The 27510-nt window shown below is 41.1% G+C and overlaps 2 protein-coding genes across 2 annotated transcripts in view; both read right to left on the reverse strand.

Annotated features, from left to right (window-relative positions):
• Positions 1 to 9906: 9906 nt before the first annotated feature.
• ADGRF4 (adhesion G protein-coupled receptor F4) lies at positions 9907 to 23734 on the reverse strand. Its single transcript, XM_032682251.1, has 9 exons — positions 23684 to 23734; positions 19232 to 19333; positions 18162 to 18198; positions 17854 to 18014; positions 16598 to 16882; positions 14507 to 15871; positions 13494 to 13535; positions 13355 to 13414; positions 9907 to 10838 (listed from the first exon to the last, which is right to left on the reverse strand). The coding sequence occupies exons 1-9, from the start codon at positions 23732 to 23734 to the stop codon at positions 10833 to 10835; spliced, it is 2109 nt and encodes a 702-aa protein (XP_032538142.1). The 3' UTR covers positions 9907 to 10832.
• A 1172-nt stretch (positions 23735 to 24906) lies between these two features.
• CD2AP (CD2 associated protein) overlaps positions 24907 to 27510 on the reverse strand; it is an 82177-nt gene continuing 79573 nt past the window's right edge. Inside the window, exon 18 of the mRNA XM_032683673.1 lies at positions 24907 to 27242. Within this exon, the coding sequence (XP_032539564.1) occupies positions 27201 to 27242 (42 nt within the window). The 3' untranslated portion in view covers positions 24907 to 27200. The remainder of the gene's footprint in view (positions 27243 to 27510) is intronic.

Here is a 27510-nt window from a genome sequence, read left to right on the forward strand (position 1 = left end):
TTACCTTTTTTTGCATGAGTCAGATTCTTTGATAAACACTGTGAAATAAATGTACCATTAATGTTCACAGGCTGCATCTTTTGGGTCATCAAGGGAAGTTTTTTTGCCCAGTGGAACAGGCAAGAAGAGCCGTAAATGCCACTAAATCATCTCTTCAATCCTGAGCAAAAAGGGGGTGCTTGCTAGTATTACTTCTGGCACATTTGGGTAGTGTAGGAGATGTTAGCAGTGAGCTTGGATTGTTACCCTGCACACAGAGAGACAAGAAGCAATTATAAATTACTGAAAATGGACTGTATTTGATAATCTCATTAATGCTTTCTGCTACACCATCTCTGTTAGGAGCTGGGCTCAGTGAGATGGGAATTGTTTTGCTGGGGAGAACACACATTTTTCTTACAGATTTCTGTAAGAACCTTGCTAAGATCTGAGATTATGTAGATCTCTAATACATCTTTGGAACTGTTAATATCTGAAGAGAAGATTTAAGATTATACCACAGTCCCAGGGATAAAAAACCTGTTCTTTGGTTTAGGATCTGGTCAATAAAGAGAGGAAGTTTGAGTGTTTGTATTATCCCTACAAATATGTAATTTTGTGATTTTAAAAAAGATACCATTTGGATTTGCTTTGTGTGGCTGATTCTGGTTGATAAATGAGGTTCTTCACAGGATTGAGAGCTCAGAGCTCACACTGAAAATTCCCTGTGGGGCTGTGCTCACACTGATGAGAGGGTGAAAATCTATGACATTAAAATGACAGATTCCATTATATTTGCACCTTCAGTGCTTGTCTTGTCAGGAAAAAGGAAGTGTGAATGTGCTGAGCAAGATGACTTTGACTTTTTAAAAAGCGCTTTTATCCAGGTCACGCAAAGAGCCAAAACTTTTAACTGGGTGCTGATCCCTGACCACAGGGATGCTCACCCTGTCCTGGGCTTCCTCTTTGGCTTCACACAGGAGTAAGGGCACAAGATGTTTTCCATGTGACAGAGAGTCAGACCAGCTATTTCCAAAGGTGCTCAGCTCACACCAAGCAGGAAAAGATGTTTCAGAGATGGTTTTTAGTTCTACACCAAGAAAAATCTAAAACCACAGCTCATCTGAAAAATCTATCAGAAAGTTCCGGCAGTAACAGAAGCAGCAAGCAAAAGGGTAAGAACAGCCATTATTGGGTTCACACTACAGCCAGGAAATATTGAACAAGGACACAAAGTCAGATTTTCATCTCAAATTCAACCCTGTCAAAAGATACACAAAAATGGTTTTCACTGACTTCTCATCTTGAAATTGCTTTCAATTCTTTTGGTGGACCATTTCAGAGGGGGCAAAGGTTCCTTCTGCTCTCCCCAGAAAATTGCTTTTTTGTTGCTAGTAAAACAGCAAATCTCTAAAATATTCATCTTTTTAACCAGAATTTATGGCTTCTTTGTAATTAAAATGTTTTGGTTTTACTTTATTCCATATTGTTTTCATATTTCTATACTCTTCTACATTGTTTCCATTCTTAAAGTCCTTCAGTCAGCCTTCAGGGAAAAATTCTTGCCTTCACCTCTGCCTCTCTGAGAAGCTACTGTCTGTATCTTTGATGAAAAAAAATGAAATTATTTCATGTTAATTCTCATCTTTCTTAACAAGTGTAGGCAACAAACAATGCCGTGACTCTGGGGCCACAGCCATACAAGCTCTAACAGATCCCACATCTTTGCTGCTGGCCACAAATTGGTACATTTCAGTCCTATCAAAGGCATTTCACTTAATTGGTTCAGTGGTTTGTTTTTAATGATTCTACTTATCCAAAGCCTTATAAAGATGTTAACTAACAAAACAACTTATTCCATGCACAATCTCTGTTGATATTGCACGCACAGATGTACTTTTTCCTGCACGTAGAAAGGCTGTGCAGTGTAGTTTGATACATGTACATACCTACACATGCCTTTAAGTCTGGTGATAAAGCCAAAGAAATATCTATCACCCACCTAAAATCTACCACTTTCTACCTTTACAGCACCTTACTAAAAAAAAAAAAAAAAAAAAATTAATACAGTGAGAAACACATTGCTAGAGAAAATAAAATCATAAACTTCATTCAAAAGCTGCTACAGAGATGTGCAACCTCAGACAGACCAAACCTCCCCAGGATACTTCAGGGGCAAAAGCTTCCTCAAAGCTAGTAGAATTGGTGTCTTTCAGGTCACCTTTCACCAGAAGCAACACAACCAGAACTATGCAAAATTATTAACTAACAATAATTTTTCAAGAATAGAAGGTTGTGTACAGTTCCTCTTCACCAGGAACTGTAGTGATAGGACAAGGAATAATGGGTACAAACTGAAACAGGAAATTTAGGTTAGACATTAGGAAGAAATTTTTTACTGTGAGGATAGCGAGACACTGGAACAGGTTGCCCAGGGAGGTTGTGGATTCCCCATCCCTGGAAGTGTTGAAGGCCAGGTTGGACAGAGCTCAGAGCAACCTGGTCTAGTGGAAGGTGTCCCTGCCCATGGCAGGGGCATTGGGACTGGATGATCTTTAAGGTCACTTCCAACTCCTTAACATTCTATGATTCTGAGAAACGGTTTAGGTTCACTGAATGGCCCAAGGAAAGGCCAGAAAAAAAGTTGAAATTCAGATAGAACTTGCCTCAAATGTTGTTTTCCAAACAGGTATTTTGTGGCAAAGATGTTTTTTCATTCCTAACTTGTGCAGCTGCTGGGTTGAATGGATGCCAAGACGATCTCAATATAAAAGGCAACTGAAACTTCAGACTTCTTCACATCAGGGCAAAGAAAATTTTCAGTAAGTGCCCCAGTTGCTCCTTCAAACTTTCAGCTTTTCTTTACTTATTAGGATGACTGCACTGTTGAACAAGAGAAGTGAGCAAATCCCATTACATTTGTTTTCTACTTTTCTTGGTTGCATGGTTTATCTTTACTGCAACAATGAATTGACTTTGGTCTGAAAACAGCAATAAAATATTGTGGAAATCATGAGTTTACCCTGAAGAAATAATCCAAGACTTTGCTACATACTATCCACTTTTATTTACATTGTCATAAGATCTGTCTCTGAGACACATGACTTGTCTCTATTTCCTGGAAATAATGATTTAGTTATGTCAAATCATATCAAGCTAATTAGAGTTCAAGCCTACAGTTCACCAGTTGAAAATAATATGATTTTTAACAGAGTTTCTTTCATAGAAAGATGTGACTTCGGACGTAATGTCTGTAGAATACCCTTTCCAAGAGGAAGCCTTTGGATTCACTAGCATTTCTTATTACTATTACTCATACTCTGGCATCATGTAGGATCTTGAGCCATGGTCCAGGACTCCACAATGCTGAGCCCTGTGCAGTCACAGCATACTGGGACTCAATGATCTTAAAGGTCTTTTCCAACCTAAATAATTCCATGATTCTATAGCACAAAAGAACACGTTGTGTCCTCGATATTAATTTCTGGTACTTTGGTCAGGCTTGTGTTACCCCATTTCACCAAGGGAGAAGTTAAACAAGGTCAGAGAATACAGCTACCAGTGTGGACCGATCATCCACAGAATTGATTGGACTGGTCAATTTTATGAAAAATCAAGTTTATTGACAACTTTCACTGCTACAAATAGCATGAATGGATTTTTCTAACAGAGTTTAAAAATACAAGAATATGTAAAAAGTTTTTTTTAGTCCTTGTAAAAAAACTCTTGGGTAGATCCACATTTTAAAGTATTACTGTCTTGATGCAGGAATTTTTAGATTAATTAAGGCATTAAGATTCTGAATGAGTTGAGGGTGAGTTGTGGATTCTCTCAGCCCTGATTACACTCAGATTGATGTTACCAATGCATAATCTGTAAAACATTTTGTTTTCTGTATCCTGACCAGAGAATTACACAGCAGGACTGGGACTGCAAACCAGCATCAGACCTTTCCCGTAGCAAACTGGGATTTTTTTCTCTCTAAAGAGCAAACTGAGTTTTCAGCAGTTCTACCTGTGACCATTTCTGCTTCAGGGTTGGAGCCCGTGTCCAACCCATCCAGTGTTAAGTTATAGTCTCAGGCTCCCCACACATCTCCTCCACAGAGAATGCCAGACTTGGAGCTATTCTTGGATACAACAGGCTGTACTGATTTTAGAAAAGGAGGATTCAGGCTCACATCCTCTCACTTCTTGAGGTTCCCCAAGTGAATTTACACACTGGGAGACACACAGACAGATAAACAGCAGTTCCACTAATCTCTGCAGAAAGATGACTGTCCCACCATCAGAACAATCATATTTTAGGCATATTTCAGCTGAAAGTCAGGCTCGTTGGACTTACACAGCTTTCCTTCATGTGACTTCACCGCTCCGCAAACTCGTATCCATAGAAAAGCTGGAAGCAATGACTGTTTCTCACTCAGCCCATCTTTCTCCCCTCTGGCTCCAGGTTCCATTTCCATAAAGCACACATATTTTCAAGGATCTTGTAGTAGCCCAAGTGATCAGGAACACATGGCAGCTGTTATACAGCTCTATCATTCAGTAATTTGAATTCAAGTAAGTAAGTTGTGGATGCCCCATCCCTGGAAGTGTTCAAGGACAGGTTGGATGGGGCTTTCAGCAACCTGATATAGTGGAAGGTGTCCCTGCCCATGGTCTTTAAGGTCCCTTCCAACTCAAATCATTATATGATTCTATGGTTCTAATTTGGGATTTTGACCAGTGAAATGGAAAGCATTCCCTTAGAGAAAAAGGAGTAATTTATTCATCAGAAGCATCCTGTCCTGTTTGTTTATTCCTCATAAACACTCCATAGTAGAGTATCCTAAACAGAGGCTGCCTTCTGCTGCTGCTAAACAATTGGAGAGCTCCAGATTACCTAGGAGAGCAATCTTTGGGCATCTCATCACCTTCTGCATCACCCTTTGCTTTCATTTTCAGGTACCTTCTGTCTCCCATCACCACACACCCAACATCCAGACATTCCAAATGCCCTCGGACAAAGCCCATCCATGCAAAGGTCTCCATGGAACTACCAGTCAGTGGACTTTCCACCTCTGCCACGAGGTAGTCAAAAAACCTAAATATTTGTAGCTTTTTTCATTGCCAACATTACAATTGAGTTGTCTTGTATCTGTTTCAGATGTCAGCTACTAACTGTTATGAATTTTGTTCCTGTATTTGCAGCTTAAGACTCAATAATCCAAATTTTTGTCTCGACTCTCCTTTTTCCCTGCAGGTTTTCACATACATTCATTATAGGAAGAAGATCCAAATTCCTATTACTTTAATGCAGTTTGTAACCTGACAGATGCATTTGTGTACTAAATTAATTCTTCTGACTGCTAACAAAAATGGAAATCAATACAAATTCAATACTACAAGTCCTCTTCTTAAAGGGAAAAGACAGGTTAATCTATCTAGCTTGCTCAAAAGAAGCTTGGAAGGTAGTTTGATCACATTGGAGAGGAGAAGGCTCTGGTTAATCACAGCAGTTACTTCTGGCCTAAAATGTAAAAGCTTAAAAAACTATCAGTGAGTCTTTTCCCAAAAGCAGACATTTTCAAGATACTTAGGGTTTGGCAGCCCGTTTTAAAGGCAGCAGGGAATTTTCCTGCTAATCAGCACACTTCAAAGTCAGCCTTCAAGTCTTGCCTTCAATAGATCTTTTTGACAGAACCTGACATACATTATACTCCAATAGCTTTACAGCTTGTTGATAAAAAAGTCAAAATCCTTTATTCTGCTGCTTTGTTCCTGGTCTGCCCAGCAGTGCCTACATTTGTGCCACAAGAGATAACGAGGGGATTTCTGCTGCACCTCTCCAGCTGCTGAGATGAATCCCTTGGGCTCTCTGCAGCGAGCAGGGATTAAGATAACATTTTGTAATAATGCAGAAGCTAAGCAAGAAATTCACGCTGACCCAGAGCTCCCAAGCCAACCGTCTCAGCAATGTGGGAGATTTTTCAGCAACACCATGACAGAAATAAAGATTGCCATTACTCAGGAAAAAATGGATCATCTACTGTGGAAACAGTAGTTGCTCAGAGCGGCACCGGACGGATGGATCTGATGTGATCTAAACAGGCGAGTGGTACTGCAGGTCCAAGTTCTGCTCCCTTATCCCACAAAAGTGAGGATTAACTACTGACACGGAGTATTTCTGGAAGAAAAAACACTCTAAGAGCAAGGTTGAGGGCCAAATGTACCACTAATGAATACAGCAGGATGTATTAAAAAGGTTGGCACTGATGCAAGTGTACTGAAACAAATACCCCACCTTGCTTTTCCTTACAACTGCCATCAGAGCCAGTCACAGCAGAAAGCTCTGCCTGGAGATGGCCACCTATAATACCAGAAATTCACATTTGGCTGCTGCTAACAATACTGCAATGGCAAGAACAGCCTGGGACAGCGATCAAGCATTAAGGCCAGAAGGGTCTGTTCCACAGGCTGGGCAACTGCTTTCACACCTTGTACAGAGCACAGTAATTAGTGTTTACTGAAAGCTTGTTTAGCAACATCTAAGGAAACTCACTTCTTCAAAAAACACTTGCTCCACTACTAACTTACCCTTCTTAAACAAGGGTATTTAAAGCCAGACAAATTCAAGCTAAATATAGCTCCATCTACTAACAGCCCAGTAATTGCAATAGTCTGCCAGCTCCCTGCCCAGAGAGGCTGCAGCACGAATAAGAACTACACTGTAAAACTCAACTTGCACTGCCCAAGGGTCAGAATGATCTTGCTAATCAATCCATTGTTCAACACTTAATCCTCAAACAGCCCAAGGAGATGATTTATTACTGGTCTCAACCTGAAACAAAAGTACCCAAAGGGTACATATACATCTTATGTGTGGGTTGAAGAGCTATAATTAAAGACTGATGCTTAAGCAAGCAAGAAAGCACTGGGCTTTTCAAGTTCAGCACTGCTGAGCAAATAAAAGTGCCATTCCCTGACTGGCTACAGTTCAGTAAACAAATAGACCTCAGATGACTTTTTCCAGTTGTGAAAAAGAGCAACCATAGCACATGGCTGCAGTAATTAGTGACAGATGAACTATTTTTGTCAAATCAGAAGGGTCATGCACCTTTTCCCAAAGCCTGAACTGTCCTCAAGGTGTCACTGGATACAGATACAACAGGAACCTGAGGGGCCTGAACGAACACAGTGTCCAACCACATCTGACCCGAAATGTAAACTGCATGTGAACAAGTTTACAAGCTTTACACCATTAGAAAGGCTTTGCTGTTGTGCCCAGATGAAAGACAAATACCTCTAACCACAGCATTCAGAGCAAAACCATGGAAAGGTCTCATTACATCAAAAGTGAACAGGGAAGTTAAAATTCCAAACAACTGCAATGGCATTTTACAGAATCACACAATGGGCAAGGTTGGAAGGGACCACAGTGGGTTACCTGGTCCAATCTCTCTGTTCAAGCAGGATTATCCAGAGCACATGGCACAGGATTGTGTCCAGATGGTTCTGGAATATCCAGTGAGGGGAACTCCACACTTTCTCTGATCTCTCTTCCAGTGTTCGGTCACTGCACAGAAAAGTTCTTCCTCAAGTTCAGGTGGAACTTCCTGTGCATCAATATCAATTTGACATTGATATGCCCCCCCTTGGGACAACAAAACCAAAAAATAATCTGCTTATAGTGCAGAATATGTTAAAAAATGTAACTATGTAATCAGCATCATCCTGCCTTCAGGATACAAATGGGACATCTGACCTGGGGGTCAGGGAGGGGGAATACTGTTGGGTTTATAATTTTGACCTGATGGCATTCACAGATATTCTAAAAATACATTCCCATAGTACTATTGGCCTCAACAAAACCATTGAAACTGGAGCCAGAGAAGGAGGCAGTGCTCCCAAGGGGCTCTCTCCTGGAAGCACATCCACAGGGGATTTCAGCAGCATCTTCACTGTGGGGCAGGAGGTGAAAGAGGGCTCCATGTCCCAAACTGTGCTTTCCCCCCGAAATGAGATTTAACTTAGGGAGGACATAATCCTACAGACCCTGCTTGTGTAGTCACATGCTTGGCCATGCAACCAGTGCTGTAAATCTATGGAAAAAAAAATGGGATGCCCCATTAATTGTGACACCTTGTGAAGAAGGGTACGGTGGGGGTTCAAGTCTGACCACTTTGGCAGGCAGTGTGGAACTGCTCCAAAACAAGCTCCTGCACATCAAGGGGTCTGTCTCACACAACACTGACATTATTAAGCTGTTTCTATACAGATAATTTGGGAAACAGGCAGAATTCCAACTTTAGTGATTCCCTCTCCTCAGCTGCAATTAGAACTGGACTGTCAGCCTATGGCATTTAGAGAAATACCAATTTTCAACCCATGAAGGAACAGCTACAGTTTTCACCTCTCAATATATTTATTCATTAAATGCTCCTGGTCAGTTTAAGTTTGGGGTATTAAAAATAGAAGTTCAGTGCCCATCCCCATCCTGTACCATTACCTGGTTCTCTGTAAGGCCCCACTCCCACCAGTTAATTTTAAATAAAACACAAGGTGTCCCAAAACACAAGGTAAAACAATGATATGTGCCAGTAGCTGAAAATAAGTACCATACTTCAAACACCCTTTAATAAACAGCAGATGAAACTGATTTTTTTTTCATGGTGCTATTGCCCAGGTAAGACTCCTGCTGAACTTCCTGGGATTTTGGAGAAAGTTTGTATAAGGTCTCATCCTAGACCTTCTATAAATCCACAGTTGTAACAGACTGGTTTTTAACATGCATGTTTGTGCACATGAGAGGAGGGTAGGGTGCCAGGTTGAGACAAGTTTTCTTACATTTTCAGGTGTTATGGAAAAATACAAACATTTCATTAATACAATTTCCTTGTTAACAGTGTAGCAAATGAAAACGAAAAAAAAGTCAGTTGAATTAAATGTGATCCTGAAGAGTGATGGGAACGGAACTCTTTTTAAATCCATAGCAGTAATTTCAGGTGCACAGCAGGTTGCTTTCTCTGTTCTGCAAAATGGTCAACTTAGTTCCTTTCCTTCAGAGGGAACAGAGGTACCTGTGTAAAGATTCACAGTTGCAAAAGGACACCCACTGAACACTGACCAACACCTTCACCCAACACTACATATCCTGTGCCAGTCTTTTATCTATTTTTTTAAAACACAGAAAATAAATCAGGTGTGCAACACCACAATGCAATAATCCCCTCAAGTATGAGGAGCACTGAGGTAGCTCTGATACTACTTGAAGAAGGACATTCAGGGGCTTGGGGGAGATGCTACTGATGTAAAAAAGGTTTAACAGAGACATCTCCAAGATACATGTAACTTCCCAGGGGGGGAAAGAAAGAAAAAACTCTCTTAGTGCTTCAAGGAGAGAAAGAAGCTACAGCAGAGAAGGAAGCTACAGCACACAAGATGTTCCTTGACACCAAGTAGCAGACTTCGGGGTAATGGTCTTTTTAGATCTATGTTACAGCAGCACATAAGCCCAATTTTACGTCTAATTGATTAAAGCTCTCCACTGTGTAAAAATACAGTATAGACTCTTGTAACAAGACCAGAGTTTACAAGAAAAGAAGAGAGGAGAGCCAGCAGAGTCCTGAGGAAAAGAAGTGTCTCATGGCCCAGAGCAGAGCTCTGCCCTCCACCCTCTCCCACCAGGACATCTGGCTGTGGGTTTTTCCATGGTACATATCACACACTCCACATTACTCAGTTCATTTGCCAGGGCATTTTAATCCCTCTTCAGTAAAGGTGTATTGATGACATTAAACTATTATTTTTATTAAAACTTCTATATCTCAAATGTATGTGAAGCCACATGGGGGTGATTTCTGACTCGAGTAATGCCAGTGAATACTACAGGGCATTTATCTACATGTTTGGTAGAGAAGGATAAGTACCACTTATTAGTAATAATGACAAAATTTTATTTCCATTTGAAACCATCAAGTCATCCTGACAACAGACAATAATGTTTCTATCAAAGCCTTCATTAGAAAGGGTTTCTCAGACCAAGGACAGATTTTCTACTGAAACCAGACACTCCATCTCACATGGAAAACCATTTCCTTGCTCAGGACATTGCTCGGGAGATGTCCATCAACTCTTGATTCAACTCTGAAGAATATTCCAAGCTTGCTTTCCCACATCTGAAGAAGGAAACTGATTTATTTGCAGAGTCCTCTTTATTATTTGTCTCTGTCATTGCCTTGCAGGACAGGAAAAAAACCAAAAATTCTGTCCTAACAGACTAGAAAAGGGCTTTGTACAGTTCCTCTGACATGCAAGTACAGAGATGGAGAGAACAGCTGTAATGCAGAAATAGAGTTATGTTATCCATCAGTCTGAGAGGACAAATGGAAATGATGAACACAGTGACACCAAATAGAATCGGTTTTGCTCAAAAGACAGCCAAAAGCAGCTAGATAATGCTCAACATTTGTACATATTAAAAATTAAATAATTTTAGAACAGTTCCACATACTGTAACAGCTCCATATTGCACTGACATAAAAAAAAAAGAAAGAAATTGAAGCACTGAAATGGCAAATGAGGACAAACTCTCCTCACAGCAGTTTTTACAAAGGTGAGAAACAAGCTTTATGTATCAGCATGTTTCCTCCAAGGGTTGCAGCAACACTGATGGTTTCCTGCTCCTGACAGCAGGTTCAAGGCCTTTTCTCTTCTGGTTTTCATGATGCTTCCTGTGGTTGTGCTCCCAGACAGTGCTGTCCATGCTCTGAGCTGGTCAGACACTTCAGCTCACCCCAAACCAGGACTTCTGTGCAAGAAGTGCTCGTTTTCTTCTCGCTGATCAGATCCACTGAAGACAACTGTCCACTGCTAGGACTGGGGAGAAAAAAAAATCAGCAGGTCAGATTACAGATATCATCCATGGAGGGGGAGGGTCCACTCCAAACAGGAGTTTCCTGTGAGAAATGTCACAGGATGGTCGACGTAAAATCTGACCCAGAAGAAAGGCTCCTCTGAGTCTGGAGAAACATGAAACAAGTCTGCATACCCTTCTAGATGTATTATATCTCCACCATTAAACCCCCAGATACACAGTCCCATTTTGGGCCTCTCACTACAAGAAGGACATTGAGGTGCTGGAGCGAGTCCAGAGAAAGGCAACAGAGCTGGGGATGGGTCTGGAGTGCATGTCCATGTGAGGGGCAGCTGAGGGAGCTGGGGGGCCTCAGCCTAGAGAAAAGAAGGATTAGGGGGCCTTATTGCTCTCTACAACTCCCTGAAAGCAGATTGGCTAGCCAGGCAGGGGTCAGTCTCTTCTTTCAAGTAACAAGTCATAGGACAAGAGGAAATGGCTTCAAGTTGTTCCTGGGGAGGTTTAGATTGGATATTAGGAACAATTTCTTCACTGAAGGGATTGACAAGCATTGGAACAGGCTGCCCAGGGCAGTGGTGGAGTCACCAGCCCTGGAGGGATTTCAAAGACACATGGATGTGGCACTGAGGGACATGGTTTAGTGGTGGACTTGGCAGTGCTGGGTAATGGCTGGACTCAGTGATCTCAGAGGTCTTCTCCAACCTAAACAATTCTATGATTCTGTGATTTTGAAACTCCTTGAAATGAGACTACTTTTTTTTTTTTAATAACAATTATTTCAGGTGTGACCAACTTTTTCAGCTCTCATGAGTCAAACTCCATGCTTACACCCAAGTTTACAAAAGTGGATGACTAATGTTTTCCCCCTCTGTTATGCCATGATAAACACCTACACATGGTTTCTTCCACCCAGGTGAGTGACAACATCGACCCAAATTCTTAGGCACATGCAGCCACAGTTTCCACACCAAGTTTTGCCCAGTGATATCACTTAATACTTTTATCAAATGTTGCTGAGTCATGGGACTAGTGAAATTTAGACCTCTTGTTTCCAGAAGGTTATACTGGTGGTGACTTGAGAAAACTTTAACTTTCAAACTTCATCCTATCAGACCTAAAGCCTGATAGGATGTGAAACACCTTCACTGTTGTTTGGATCCTCAATCTGTATAAGCAAGAAATGTAATCTCAGTTTGTTAAATTTGGGGCAGTCACAAACACATCCTTTCTTTTTCCTCTGCTGCGTAGGAAAAATCTTCAGCAGAAATTTGAGGCTTGGTGGGTTTGTTTGTTATGGGGTTTGGGGTTTGTTTTTTTACTTTTTTTTTCACTGGTTAGTTGTTTTGTTCTATTTTTTTTTTAGAGAAAACCTTCTGCAATGCATTTAAACTTAGCACATAGGGCAGGATGCAACTGAAAACTAAACTGGAGAGGTAGGATGCAGAGGAGTCAGAAGTTCCACAAACATGCAGCCTCTCCTGCCCCAAACAACCCAAATGCTGATATCAGAAGGGAGCCATAGTTTCCACAACCCCTCTATTTCCCCTCATAAATCAAGTATGTTTGCACAAACTGTTAGTGAAAGACCCTCTGCAGCTTTCAATACTAGAATCACAAATGGAAAAAAGCAAGGAAATTATTTTTTCAAAGTCCAAACTGAACTGACACAGTTTCTTTTGGCAGACAGCTGGAGTACTGTAGATAATTCTTGTGAGACCGCTAAAGAGGACTCCCTTTCATAAACACAGTGTAAAACCACTAAAGCCTTGGTACCAAAAGAAATCTAAGACCAACAGACAAAAGTTTTCCAGTACAGGTAGGAAGCACCAACTCAGTGATGCCAACACATCAATTCTGACGAGGTTTTCCTAGGAAGCTGCTGAAACACAGTTGTTTCCTTAGGGTTTAAACACTTGCTTTTAAGGAACTGTCCTGATTTTTAAAAAGCCCTCAAGCTTTCATGAGCACACAACATCAACTAGCACCAAACATACTGTCTGGGCTCCGAATGGTTTTCATCCATCAGCTGAAAGCAGAATAATCCTCTCACATTCTAAAGCAGCCCTGCTGGCATACAGATCCACATTTTTGTGAAGGAAGCAACCAGGTCATTACATTGGGATTTTGGACTCCTAATTCTGTTCCTTCCTTATTCAGTAATCTTAAAGTAAATCTAATTTACAGATGGGGGGAAAATGTCATTGGCATTGTGTATCTAAAGGGCTTGGACATCTACAGGTGAAGAGATTAGATTAAAATACCATTTTTAATTTTGTAACAACAGCAGTAGGTCATGTAGCAGTAACAAAAAACGATCAATTGCCACTTCTGATATTTAGGAGCTTAATATCCTCAACATGCTTTTCAGATACTTGTATTTCCTTCAGCAAGCATTTGCCTTAGAAAAATGTTAAACTAGGTAAGATGTAGTGGATGGTTCCATGCTTTTCACATACAAATAAGAAGGTGTGTAAATTGGTAAATTAAGACAGTAACAGGGAAATAAAATAATCTTTACCTTTTCTAGACCCCACTTCCGTCTTGATGAAAGGCAGTTCATCCTTAAGGCTTCTCTTGTCTGTAGATTTAAATTAAAAATATTAAAGGGAACAGTTTCTCAGAGAGTAGAAAATGTTCATATAATCCAGAATAAGTACCTTTCTGTCCAGAAGTGTCCCAAACAACAGGATGAAGAATCCCTAAGAAATTGCAAAACCAGTTAACAAAACCAGCATAGCCACATGATGTTTCTTAAGTGCTTCTAGATGTCATTTACCAGCATAGCCACATGATGTTTCTTAAGTGCTTCTAGATGTCATTCCCAAATCTTCATTCGCGAAGCCTAGCCATGATGATGAGATGTCATTTCCTTAAGGATAGACCTCATCTGCTATGATTCAGGTAACAGCAATGCACAAAATGGGTTTATCCACCCAGGACATATGGGCTGTCTGGGAACATCAGGAATGGATATACAACCTGTGTTAATTCTCACTACAAATCGGACTGATGGGTTACATACCAGGACTTTCTCAGCCCACTCAGTTACAATCTGAATCAAGAAGAGCTAAGACAGACCAGGTGTACAACAGTGTGTCAGGTAACATTGGATGTTAACACCAATCAGTTATTCAAAACCATAGAATCAGTCATGGAATGGTTTGGGTTGGAAGGGACCTTAAAGACCATGTTGTTCCAACCCCCCTGCCATGGGCAGGGATACCTCCCACTAGACCAGGTTGCTCAAAGCCCCATCCAACCTGGCCTTGAACACTTCCAGGGATGGGGCATCCACAGCTTTCCTGGGCAACCTGTGCCAGGGTCATCTTGAACAGCAAGTGAGAATTTTCTGTGTATTCGTTAATTGATAAGGATGAGACATCTTTGCAGTTACTGGACATTAACTGGTGTATTTTATGTTTAACAGAAATTCATCTTCTTAATTGTTCAACACACTTTAAACCAACTATTTTGCCCCATTACCCATCTACCTTTACTACTCTAATGCAGGATGCCTCGTGCATGTATTATGTAAAGGGGCTGAGCCAAAAGGAAAGCTTAGATCCTACTTTTCATGTACAACACGTGCTGCCAGCCCCTCTTTGACCTGATACCTTTATCCCAGGCTCAAAATCTGAGCACGCACTATTCCTGGTCTCCCAGAGTTTACCTGGAAGGCGTTCAGCAGCGCGAACGTGATGTGGAACGCCAGGGATCGGCTGTCGAGAATCGTGGCCAATCCAAACCCCCAGGTGAGACCCAGAAGAGGCGTCAGAAGGGCAACGTTTTTGCTGATTCGGATCATGCTGCTCAAATCTTGTGACTTGCAGCCTTCTCCAACAGAGGATCTCCCAGTCTTCACCACAACCACCACCACCACCACCAGATTCACCACAATGATGCTCAGAGCAGGCACGACAAAGGCCAAAAGGGCTTTTGTCTCATACCAATTGAGCCAGCAGGCTCCACTCCTTAAATACCCATTCTTTGGTTCAGTGATGGCAACAGTGAGGACAGATATGACCAAGGGACATCCATATCCAATAGAGAATGCTGCAGCCATGAACACAGATCTCGTTACCTTAAAAAAAATTAATAATAATCCATAGAGAATCAAGAGGCCCAGTGTAAACATCCAAAAAAACAAGGCAAGGTAGAAAAAGTGAAGGAAAAAAGTGGCTGCTACACACAACTGGTAGTTCAGGGTTGTATTGTGCACAATAGCTGCCAGGATGAACAAAACATCAGCAACGAGCAGCGACGCAGCAATGTTGACCAAACAGAAGTGGCGCATGTAGGTTATTTCAGTTTTTGTGACGTGGTGCCAGACAACAGCCTCGATGACAAGGCAGAGAACCAGGCTGAGAATGGAAAAGCCTAAGCCCACCCTAGTGATGTAATCCAGCACCACGCTCCGCGGCGTCGCAGGGGACATCAGAATGGAGAAGGACTTGTAGGTCCGGCGCTGGTGGGAGCAGACACAAACCACGCTGCTGACGGTGTCCAACTGCATCCTGCACGCCCGGCTGTCCCAGCGCCGCTCAGCAGAGTGCCACCCCACACACTGGGCCTCCACCTGCTCCAGCTTATGCACCTTCTCAAAGGTGAGCGAAACCCGCTGGAGCTCCTCCGGCAGAGACACCGACAACACCATCCCGTTCACAAACCCGGGGTCCGACCGGGCACTCTCCATAACGGCCCCGAGCGTTGGGAATGCGATGCTGATGGCCTTGGAAGCCCTGGGCAATTTCAAAAGCTCTTCTTCTGGGATCATCACATGCCCAGTGATGTTGCCTGTGTTATTGAACTCCATAGAAAAATCAAAGCTCGTTCCTGAAGTGTTTCTATGTATGCTGTAGCCTTTTGTAGCGATGAAGGGCTCCTGCACACTTTCCGACCCATTCCTTAGAAGAAGCTTCCCAGCAAACAAATTCACGGAGTCCAGTAATTCTGAACCAGCATTTCTGTCCCTTACAAAAGCCCAGTTGGAAATGATGGAGCTGTTCAGAATATGGTTTGCTATCCTGCTGTAGCTCTGAAACAAACATGAAAACTATAATTTTTTTTTTATATTAGAAGAAACCAAATATTATTCCACTGGCAGAGCTTCCCAAAAGGCTTATTTAATTCATGAGTGATTTTTACAAAGGAAATATTCCTTCTGACACTGAACATGCTCTCCATGATCCATCCCAGTGAAATCTAAACATCTCATTACTAGAATTGTCCTATCCTCTTCATATATCATAGATCAAAAGGTGATTGGAGAAGTAAATATAAAGCAAAAAATCAGGACACTCTAGTTCTATTCCAGACACTGACCCACTGTGCAGATCTGATTTACGTCACCCTTCCTGTATTTCTTCCCCCACCTTTCTGATTTCTGAGTTCATCAGGAAAAGATACCAGTTTCTGTTGTGCAACACATGACAACACAGCTGCAGGTCAGCATCTCCAAAGTTGCCTTCCCTACAGTGTCATACTTCCAAAATTAATTCTTCCTTGTACTGCTATTCCACAGTTACAACAGCAGGTCCTGAAAACTTTCGCTTTTAAAGAAATTTAATTCCACAGTATATTTTCATCACACGTGAATAAGTCAAACAGTTTCTGATGGCCCACTCTGAAAACTCTTTCCAGCTGATCTCTGTGTGACTTGCAGCCACCATTTCATTGGACATTTTTGGCCATAAGGACAAAATACTGTATGGATGCTCTGGAAACCTCAGCAGCAGCTCCCAAAGCCCACAGGAGTAAATACCTGCATTTTTGCTCTAGTGACATTCGCTGATAACAACAGAGAAATCTTCTTCAGCAAATCCACTATATCAGCTATGTTTCCTGGAATGGCTGGTGAAGACAGGATATCTGGGATGATGCACGAAAAATCAGCTTGGCAGCTCCTATTCCCATGGTCATCAGCACCAAAATGTTTTGGCCCATCTCCAGGCTTCCCATGCCCTGGCTTTCCTCCTGCTACAAAAGGAAGATGTTCTCCAGCAACATGTCCTCCAGAGCATGGAAGGAGTCCACTTTCAGATATCCTCTGGAGGGACGAAAATACATTTGAGACAATTAATGAACAGAATGAAAATGAAGCTTCAGTTACAACCAGGCAAGAGGTCTGGTGCTGGTTGTGCAGGGAATGTGCCAGATGGACTGAAACCCAGAACCAAAGCTCACCTGAGAAAACATTGTACTGGTACAACACACAAGAAAAGAGGGGTAAGAACTAAATGTAGTGCCTTATTCTTGAAGTGATTTAAGTGTTATTTTGTCCTTGAGGAGAATTTACCATGAATGATCTGATCATTACAGATATTGCTATTGCTCTTTTCTCAGGTTCATCCTGGTGTATCCTTGTCTTGGTTGAGATCCACATGAGGAACATCAACCAACTGAACAAGGCAACTTTGTTCCTGAATTATGTTTCCACACACGCATTTCCCAAATTTATTTCCTTTCACTTGATTTAAGATGGTGAAAGGACAAAAGCACAAGTCTGATGAGGAGCAGCTGAGGGAGCTGGGGATATTTAGCCTGGTGAAAAGGAAGCTCAGGGGCGACTTTACTGCTCTCTACAACTACCTGAAAGGAGGTTGTAGTGTGGTGGGGGTTGATCTCTTCTCCCAAGTAACAAGCGACAGGACAAGAGGAAATGGCCTCAGTTGCACCATGGCAGGTGTAGATTGAATATTAGAAAAAATTTCTTCACTGAAAGGGTGGTCAGGCATTGGAACAAACTGCCTAGGAAAGTGGTGAAATCACAATCCCTGGAAGTGTTCAAAAAACATGTGGATGTGGCACCTAGGACATGGTTTAATGATGAACACAGTATTAATGAATTGTTATGGGTTAATGATTGGACTTGATGATCTCAGAGGTCTTTTCCAACATAAATGATTCTGTGATTCCATGAAGTCAAAGCTTTGCTCAAGATTGAGAGGGTATGGAGGGAGAGGCTGTCTTTGAAAATTATGAGCATAGGCCAAAGAAGGTGCATAAAAGTTAACTCACCTGGAAAAGGGACTGAACATCCAAGTTTGCACAGGCATCAAACAACATTTGCCACTTTCTGTCTTCACAGACGAAGCTTGTCTCCCCGTGGAAGGAGGGAGAGCAAGGCTGAATACAAATAGCTCCATTGTCTTGGCAGGGAATGACATTTATACAGGTATCTGAAAAATAAATCAAGCAGATATTGTTATAAGGTATAAGACCTCATGGTCCTCATGGTCCATGAGGTGAGTATTGGTGGTGTAAAGTACTGATAACTGATAACAACTCATAAAGAATTAAACAAGATACGTAGTTATTCACTGTACCTTGCTCATTACCAGTCTTTGATTCCCTACCGAGAACCTGAAAAATAAGAAGTAGAATATATGTTGAATATTTAAATAAATAACTAAAGGATGATTCCTTGGTACAAACCATAAAGAGGGGAAATAGTCCTTTTGAGTCCAGAATGCAGAGCTCATGTCCCCTTGCTCGTACAGACCAATTCAGAACTCACTACTTAGAGTTTGTCTCTCTAGACGAAACCTTCAGTTGGACCCTTCTACTGAAATGACACACTGAGGATCACACAACTCCAGCAGTTATTCCTCAGTCAAAAAGCCTCTGTTAGGCTCCAGTATTTCTCATGTTGATGAGAATATATGAATTTCTGATGTGATCTATATGGCTTTTGCCATAAGACAGTGCTATAGTTGTACAAATACCAATATCTGCTTTGTTCCCCTCTGGACTGGGAAGCAGCCCCGAGGTCTGTGTGTAGAGCTCCTGCAGGCAGGAACACCTGCTGGAATGTGTTGTACAGCCTGACACAATCCAAAACAGCTTCCATCCTTGCTTGGGCCATCATCTACAACCAGCCAAACCTTCCAAAACCTAAAGGGGCCTACAAGGCTGGAGAGGCACTTTTCACAAGGGTAGAGTGACAGAACAAGGGGGAACAGCATTAAACTGACAGAGGGCAGGTTTGGATTAGGTATCAGGAAGAAATTCTTTACTGTGAGGGTGGTGAGGCACTGGTACAGGTTGCCCAGAGAAGCTGTGGCTGTCCCAGGATTCATGAGGCTTTGAGCAACCTGGTTCTCACAAGCTGAATAGCAGGTTTTTAGCACTCCAGGAATAGTGCTGGAGGTTCACTGGCATCTGGCATACTGAACATACTGAATACTGTAAAGTATTTTCTCCTGTAGCAACAGGACAAGGGGTAATGGTTTTAAACTGAAAGAGGGTAGATTTAGACCAGATGAGGAAGAAATGATGATGAGGGTGGTGAGGCACTGGAACAGGTTGCTCAGAGAAGCCGTGGTTGCCCCATCCCTAAAAGTGTTCAAGGTCAGGTGGGATGGGGATTTCAGCAACCTGGTCTAGTGGAACTCACCCTGAGAGCACTGTGTGGTGTGGCCGGGAAGAAGTGCACAGCCCAAAGGAGCAGGAAGCAGACCACCCTCACATCCATCATTGAGCATTTGCTGCTTTCCTCCTGAAAGAAACATGTTAAAGAAGTTTAGACACCATTGTTTCCACTTTTTGAACACAATCTGAAGGCAGCTAAACCTATGACAAAGACTGTCCTTACTGGGCTTGCAAGGTGGATTTGGGGCATTCATAATTTATTACCTTTACTGAGAATGATTTGTGAGCCCTTTCTTGAAAAAAAAAAAAAAAGAAAAAAAGACATAAAATCTGTCCAACACTGAAAGTTACTGCATTAATAATTTACTGTAAACCGAGAGCTGGAGAGCTTATTAAAGCAGTTCAGCCTGTGGGTCCCTTTAGAAGTGATTTAAGACAGCCTTGCCTCCACTTCAACACTGCTGCTCTCCTTGGGCAGTTCTTGAGGAGCCCCATCATGAGGTAAGAAACTTGGGCACTCAGGGCTTGGATATCAAAAACTAATAATCAAGGACCAGACCAAGTAAAGAGTTATTTCCTTTGCAGGTGGATTGAGACCTCTATTCCCTCCATGAAGCTTCCTGTGGTCCTTGATAGAAGCTAAACATCCTGGGATGCAACTTGCTACAGGCATATTTGTTGGAGGAAAATAATTCAGTAAAAGAAATTAAGGAAAAACAATGTTTTAGATCAAACCTGATTATTACATGTCCAAGGCAAAAGCAACAGCTGCTCTGCATTCAAAAGAATTGAGACACTGATCTTCTATCACTGGATGTATAAGTAGATTAGATCATTTACTAAAAAATAAAAAACATAAAACCAGTGAGTGAAAACACTAAAGCACAAAACAAATGCTCAGCTGCAAAGCAGGGTGATTACTAGATTTCAGGAGATGGCAACAACAAAAAGCTCATCAAATCACCATGCCTTGATAGGACCCGCTGAATTTTCCCCCGACACATACTGATCAGCACAGATGATGTAGATCAGAAGCACAAAGGGTCCTGCACTGATGGAGCAGAGATGTGTTCTCCCATCCAGGAGACTCCAAGCTCTCACCATCTGACAGCATCAAAGGCCCAGGCACACAGCTGGCTGCCCCTTTCATCTGTGACATTTGTTCACACCTTGCTATGCTTTTAGGTCTGTGGGTTTATTACTTAACTGTTAAATAATCATAAATATAGAGCTTGATGCACTGAATTTCTAAGCTAGCTCTAAAGGAGAGCCTTGTGACAGCCTCTTGAATTCAACTGCTAATTGGAAAAGCATTTTCTGGGTTAAAAGCTACAAGCCATTAGCTCTTGTAAGGAAATAAAATGGATATGGAGAAGTGAACCAAAATACTTGGATCGATATTGACAAAGAAGGGGAGGTGGCTGGGAAACACCTACAGGTCTGAGGCAAAAGGTTGTATCAAATTCTTTCCCAATTTCTGCAGTCATTAAGTGTTGATTGTATGCTCGTAGCCCTAATTCCATTTCACAGCTACAATCCTTGAGCTCATCATGTCTCACCATTAATTAATTCACATTCATTTTGTATTTAATCACCAATGGATCTCCACCCAGGGCTGTTACCTTTAAGTGAGGCAGAAATCTGGGACACCTCCAGGTATCTCAGGCTCACAGAGATACTGGCCCTTGTTGCCAGTGAAACACTGATCTCGCTCAGCTGCATTGCTTGACTCATCATGGAAACCTCCTGGTCTCACCAATGCAAGAATCTGCCAAGGAAACTACTGTGCAGCAACAGAAGCTTGGAGCAAAACAAGTAATACAGCAGCAAGTCACTGCCACTTTAGGAAAAAAACAGGGATGTAGTGACACAGGGCCACATGAAAGCATATACAGATATTCCTCTTCCTCCAAAGCATCCAATTATGGCACTTCAGACAGAAGATAATTTATCTCTTCTCATAAACTATCTACTACCATTAATGCCTGACTTTTTAAGCAGCTGTAAACATGTTAATTCTCTCTTCCAGAGGATTCTGTTTTGTCAGGACACAGGTACATGAGCAGCTGGGTTGTCAATACTCTCTCACATGAAAAGGATTTTCAAGTGAGAAGACACTTCCACACCCACAGGTTTCTCCCACCCAGCTCAGGAGACTGTCACCAGCTGCTGATCCTCCTTCAAAGGTAAACTGATCATGTATTTAAAAAGTAATCCATATACTGGTTAATGCATCATAGCCTCAAATTCAAATCCCTTACTCTGTCACTCTTGTTGGCTTAAAATTGAAGTATTTCGTAAAATCTTACAAAACTATCCTCCTTGGCTCTACCCCAAGCATGTTCTTGCTTTTAACTTTCTGGCAGGATGCATTGCATGGCAGTCTGGCCCCACATGGGCACCACTACTAGAGAGCTCTGCCCAAGCAGTGACAAGTGTGGCAGCTACACCCCCACACTGGTGGACCCAAGGTCTCTGGCCAAAGGGTTCTCCATCACCTGGAGTCACCTCTCTTCCCTCTCCACATGACAAACTATAGTTAAGTTTACAGGGAAAGTTATAAGCTCATGTTGCACAAAATTAAAATTTATACTGACCTTGCCATAATTAGCTGGACAAATATATTTTCCCAAACAGTACAAACTTGCACTGTGTGTATTTAAAACTTAATAAAAATACTAAATCCATTGTTACAGAACCTAATCTATTAGTTTTAGGGCTTGAATGGCCATGATCACTTGCCATTGCTACCATGCAATTTGAGGCTGCAGCAGGAGACTTTGGAGTGTTCAGCATGCTCATCCAAGCATAAAAAGTAAAGTTCTTAATTCTCCCAGAATGGTATTAGTTGTATTTTTAAAGGAATCACACTTAAAAAATTTAAATAAAGCAAGTTCTGAGAAGAGTTATATTTATAGTTAACTTTAGCCATAAGAAAACTCCCGATTTTCTTAAAAGTTACAGCACCGTGATTAGAGACCAATTACAAAACTTCAAGAAAAAAAAAAAAGTCAGAGGTTAAGTAATTATTTCCACAGATGCAAAGAGAATGTAAAACAGATGAAGTAATTTCAAAGTAAATACAGCTACAGCAATTAAATGCATTTTAGATTATGCATGAACCAATTTCACAGACCACTGATAATTCCCAAGCAGTTCTGGGATAGTGAAGTTTTGTGATAATACTCACTGTTTTCAGAAGTCCAGGTTCTACATTAAGCAAAGTTAACCCAGCCAGAGATCATCAAGGTATCAGAGGTGATTGTCTAACCATTCATCTGCTGCCATCGTGCCCCAGTCTCACTCTCACAGCCTTACCCAGTGCTCCCTGGGTGCTCTGATTCAGTTGGAGTTTTCCCATGAAGAAATAACCTTGGGCACCAGCTGCTTCTTGTCTTGCCTGACTGGATTAATGTTAAGGAATCTGCAGATGACAATGAAGGTATTGCACTGCAAAATGACAAAACAAGTTACAAACACACCCACAGAACTGCCAGATTGCCACCTTTGCCAGGAGTCCACACTGATGAATCACACCCACGTGGTTGGTACCCTTCCTCCTGGTGGAGGAGGCAGCTTCTGCTCTTCTGTATTTCACAGAACTACAGAATGGTTTGGGTCAGAAGGGACCTTAAAGATCACCCAGTTCCAACTCCTCTGGCATGGGCAGGGACACCTTCCACTAGACCAGGTTGTTCAGAGCCCCATCCAACCTGGCCTTGGACACTTCCAGGAATGAGGCATTCACAACTTCTCTGAGCAACAGACCTTAACACCCCAAAACAAAATCTTATCAAGTTAATGCATCACCCTTTATAAATCCAAGATGACATTGCTGATGGGAGCACAGCTAAAAAGTTCAGTGAGCAAGTAATAACCTTTTCTTTAGGGACACCCAATTGTAAGGGGTGACAATTGTCTGATGAACCTCATGCCGTGGCTACTGCTCTCTCTCCTAAATATCACCTCACCTCCAACATCCAGATTCCCAACAGCCAGTAACATACAGCAAGTAGTTTATTGTAACAGATGAGAAATTCCTAAAGCTCTTCCTACTAACAAGGCTGCTTTCAAAGAGCTTTAGTCACTACGTTTTTCCACATCCTTGCAATATGTTTACAGGGTTTCCTGAGATACTGTCATTTTGTCTGCTACCACAAATCCAAACATTCCTCAGCCACAGCCAAGTCTTCAATTTAGCTGAAAAGTAGGTATTATTTACTGTTCTGTTTTGATACAGCCAGTCTCACATCTCACATCAGCACCAAGTAGGAATTTAGCCAAGCACAATCATACACAGCCAACACAACCCACCTGGGAAGGTTAAACTTCTTGTACCTGATACAACAGCAGGTAGAGATGAATTTAAAAAAAATACCTCTAAGTAAGAAGGGCCAAAACCCAATCATGTTGAAGTATGGACACCTGTTTTAAAAGGCTTCTTGCCTATGTCACCTGGAGCTGTGCTTCTACATACCCTCTGAACCCTTATGATGGCAAAACTGAATGCCCCTTGATTGTCAAACATCGCCTCAGCCTCAGCAATAGTCCTCTGAAGGACACGAAGACCAGTGTCCTGCAACACTCAGACACAAACCTGCTTCTCCCAGGAGGAATAACTGAATTTGTGCTCCCAGGGGGCTTGGAAAAAGACTGAAACCATGACTTCCAGAAAGGGGGGGCACTCCAAACCCTAAACCAGCAGCATCAGTCGGTTGGGGTTGTTACAAGCTGGTCAGGGTTGTTTGCATTCCTCAGGCTGGGAGGTGTGTGCCCAGGCACCCAAAGGGAGTGGTTTGTCTTCTCAGCTCTTGCAAAATCCAATTACTCAAGATCTACGACCAGCTGCCACAATGCTGTGCTGTTTGATTTCTCAGAGATCAGAAACATCTCAGATAACTTTAACAGCAGCCAAAAGGCAGCTGTGAAAATCTGTTTTTACCATTCCTTTGAAAAGAGCTAACAGACTTCTGAAAATTATGACTTTAATGAAGTATTTATTTAAAAGTTCAACAGATACTTTGCTACACAACTCAAAGTCAAACCTTGCATGACATCACAGGTTTCCATCAGAAACTTCACTATCATGAAGCAACATTAATGAAAAAAGTCATCTTTGTGGAAAAAAATCAAATAAGTAGACCTGTAATTTCAGTGTGTTTGGTTTTTTTAACTATACTTTGTATGCAAACAAAAACTTTTTAGAGAATCTTATTAAGACTGAATAAAAACCTTAGAGTTTAAAAATACCCTTTTGTTGTTCTGTTCCTCATTTACCTTTACCCTCATAGGTATCCCTATTAAACATCCCACACCAGAGTCTTCAGTTCTTCACTATACACTTAAGTGCTTCATGCATTCATCCATGTTACTGAATGGAACAGGGAGCCAAAAAAGAGGCTCTGAAGATGCAGAGTAAGGTCAGCTCAATATGAACCAACGGGGGGGGGGGGGGGAAGAGAGAAAGAAGAAATCCTGAGAAGTTACATTTGCAAAAAGCCCAGTAAACTTTCTAACTGTTTGGATCCTAAGCCATCCTGACAGTCAGAAACCAGAGCATCCCAGTGAGCAAATAAAAATCTGAAAGTCTTGAATGGGGACTATATAAATACTTTGCTCTGCCCTCCCCCCCCAACTCCTCCTGCAAAGGACTTACCAGGATACAAAATCATTCCTGAACAGAACTGAGAAGACATTTGAACAGGTTTTTATACTGATTTTATTTGCTGAGTTTGGATAGCATGCATCATTTTACAGCACCGGTATAAAGTCAATGAAGCACACAGCTCGTAGGAACTTGTACTGTGGAATGTCTTCAAAACCATTATCCTCTCCCCCTCCACCGCAGTACGTAACACTGGCTGAAGACAGGACAGACACATATCAGGGCAACCTCCTTATGGCTAAAAATACTCATAGCAGCGACTTTTACAGAAGGGTTCATTAAATCAAGTCATTGCACTTGGGTCATTTATTGCTATAGCGAACAAAGGCCATTAAATAACAAATGCCTTCCATTTGTGGCTTTAACTGATTGTCTTGTTCTGTTCATCCTCTACAAGCTCACACAGAGGCACAACTTCTGCAGAGCAAATCCATCCCAAGATTTGTTTCGTGCTCCAACCACAGTGAAGAGCTTGTATAACAAAACTGGGTATTCCATTAGGCTCAATTCTTGCTTTCCATCACCTGCTTTAGAGGTGAATTCCAGGCAAGGGTTTAGTGTCTGATGAGAAGCATTGCTGCTGCACATGATTCCTCAATATAAACACATGGCTCAACCCTTCACTTGTGGTGCATTTAGGCAATTCGAAGTTAAAAGCATTAATATTGAATCAGCTTATTACCAATTTGACTAGCAAATATTACTCAATACCTGCATAGTATATTGATCAAATTTCATTAACTATTTGAATCAGCAATCGACGAACATCCTCCAGTTGACTTTCTGACATTTAATGTTTTATGATGCATCAACTGTGGAAAAAGTACACTCTCAAGAAGTAACACTTCCATGTCACTTGAGCTAGTGACATACTAAATAATTACTATATGTATGACTACTCCCATGAATAGAAGTTTAATTACTTCTTTTATCGGTGAAGTTGCCAAACTATGTGACATTTTTTTTGTCATTTAAATTACAGCAGATCAAAAGGAGATGAGCTGATTACTACCAGAATTAATGCATTTTGACTGGCTTTCTAAAGCTGTATGGTTTTTTAATTCTTTAATCAAACAAACACAGCAATAAATACCATTATCTCCCATCACTTTGCATATTATTTGTATATTGTTCTGCTGCAAGTGCTGAGCTCAGGGGTTAAAGATAATGGTAATCCCACAAGATCTCAACTGTTTTCCATAAAATAAAGACACTGTCTTGGACATCAGCAAAATCATGTCAAACCAATTGTTCCAATTACTCATTAAAATACAAAGGTGTTATTAAATTTAGAGGTACACAGTATACTGAGAAAGGTCATGGCATAAATATATAAATATTGAGACCTTTTGAGAGTATCAAAGTTCCAAAGGGATTTATTTGGAGACATGTTATAAACAAAACCTGACTATTGTAAAAACAGATCAAGATGCATATTGAACCATTACAAAGACTGATGACTTCAGTTTAGATACACAGGTACACAGACGTCGTGACTTAAGGTTTCCTTTTCCATGCTGCATACTGGAATATTTCAGGTACAACAGGTTAAGACTGGACTCAAGCCTTTTTTCTGTATTTCCTGCATTTTGTGGTTTTACAAACTGATTTTTTTTTCATAATTTCATGATTCAGTCCTAAATCCCTTTTTAATCCAATAGTGCAAGTGACAAACCGTTCTGCTGAACTACTCGGATTAGATCATCCATTCTCACTACAATGCATAGGAGTTTCACCTGCTTCATTGCACTAACAAATTCCTATCTCATTACTCAACTTATAAACAGCATAGTATTAATATTCTCACTGCAGACAGGCACAACAGCATAACCCTGGGTGAGACTGCCAAAATTATACAAATATCATATATTCCCTTTTGCGTGTAGGGGAAAAGTAGTGACTACAATTACAATACAGTTATTCCACCCCTCCCAATAGACTATTTTACAGATTAGTTGTAAAGATAGATCACCCTATTTATAGTATACATCTCTTTAAAAATTAAGCTACAGGTATTCCATAAAAATCTATTAAGAATTCCCTCTCCTTTCTATACAGATTCAGTAGTATTTTCTAGCAAACCAAAAAAATAAGGTCTGCAATTCCAGCACAGTAAGAAATAAGGCCTCTTTTATATTGGCAAAAAAATTACACCATTATTCTTTTTTGTTTTCTTATCTCTCTGAATATAAGACTATATTCCTTTTTTTACTATATTTTTTCTTTAAGACCGTAGAACAACAGCATCCATCATTATGAAATAAGAGTCAGTTCTCCTTGTGTTCAGCTTTGAATTCCTGGTGAGTTAAAAACATTGAGTCCATAGCTCTCATGTAGACATCACTGCTTTCTTCAATTTTTCTATTTCAAGCTGGAAAATGGACATTTTGAAAAGAAAGTCAGTATTAAAGTAGCAATAAAGTCAAGTCTTCAGAGCTTTCATCAAAGTTGTAACATTTTCAAATACACTGAAGTTAATAATATTGTAACATTACTGCATATAACAGCTCAATATTGACAGCTGATTTGGTAATACTATATTGCTAAACAAACAGGAATGTAAAATCATTAAGAATTTGCCTACGGTTCTGGTACATCTTGTCAGATAAACTCACTCTGAATAAAGGAAAGCTGAGGTA

Source organism: Chiroxiphia lanceolata, chromosome 3 (assembly GCF_009829145.1).
Source record: "Chiroxiphia lanceolata isolate bChiLan1 chromosome 3, bChiLan1.pri, whole genome shotgun sequence".
Lineage (NCBI taxonomy): Eukaryota > Metazoa > Chordata > Aves > Passeriformes > Pipridae > Chiroxiphia > Chiroxiphia lanceolata.

Bases quoted from the DNA above. Each gene is read 5' to 3' on its own strand.
- ADGRF4 (XM_032682251.1), bottom strand. From the start codon at position 23,734: ATGTTTGACAATCAAGGGGCATTCAGTTTTGCCATCATAAGGGTTCAG. The intron at 18,199-19,231 runs GTGAGTTCCACT...CTTATTTTTCAG, and splicing joins CACCACACAGTGCTCTCAGG to GTTCTCGGTAGGGAATCAAA. The intron at 13,536-14,506 runs GTAAACTCTGGG...GCAATTTCTTAG, and splicing joins CGCTGCTGAACGCCTTCCAG to GGATTCTTCATCCTGTTGTT.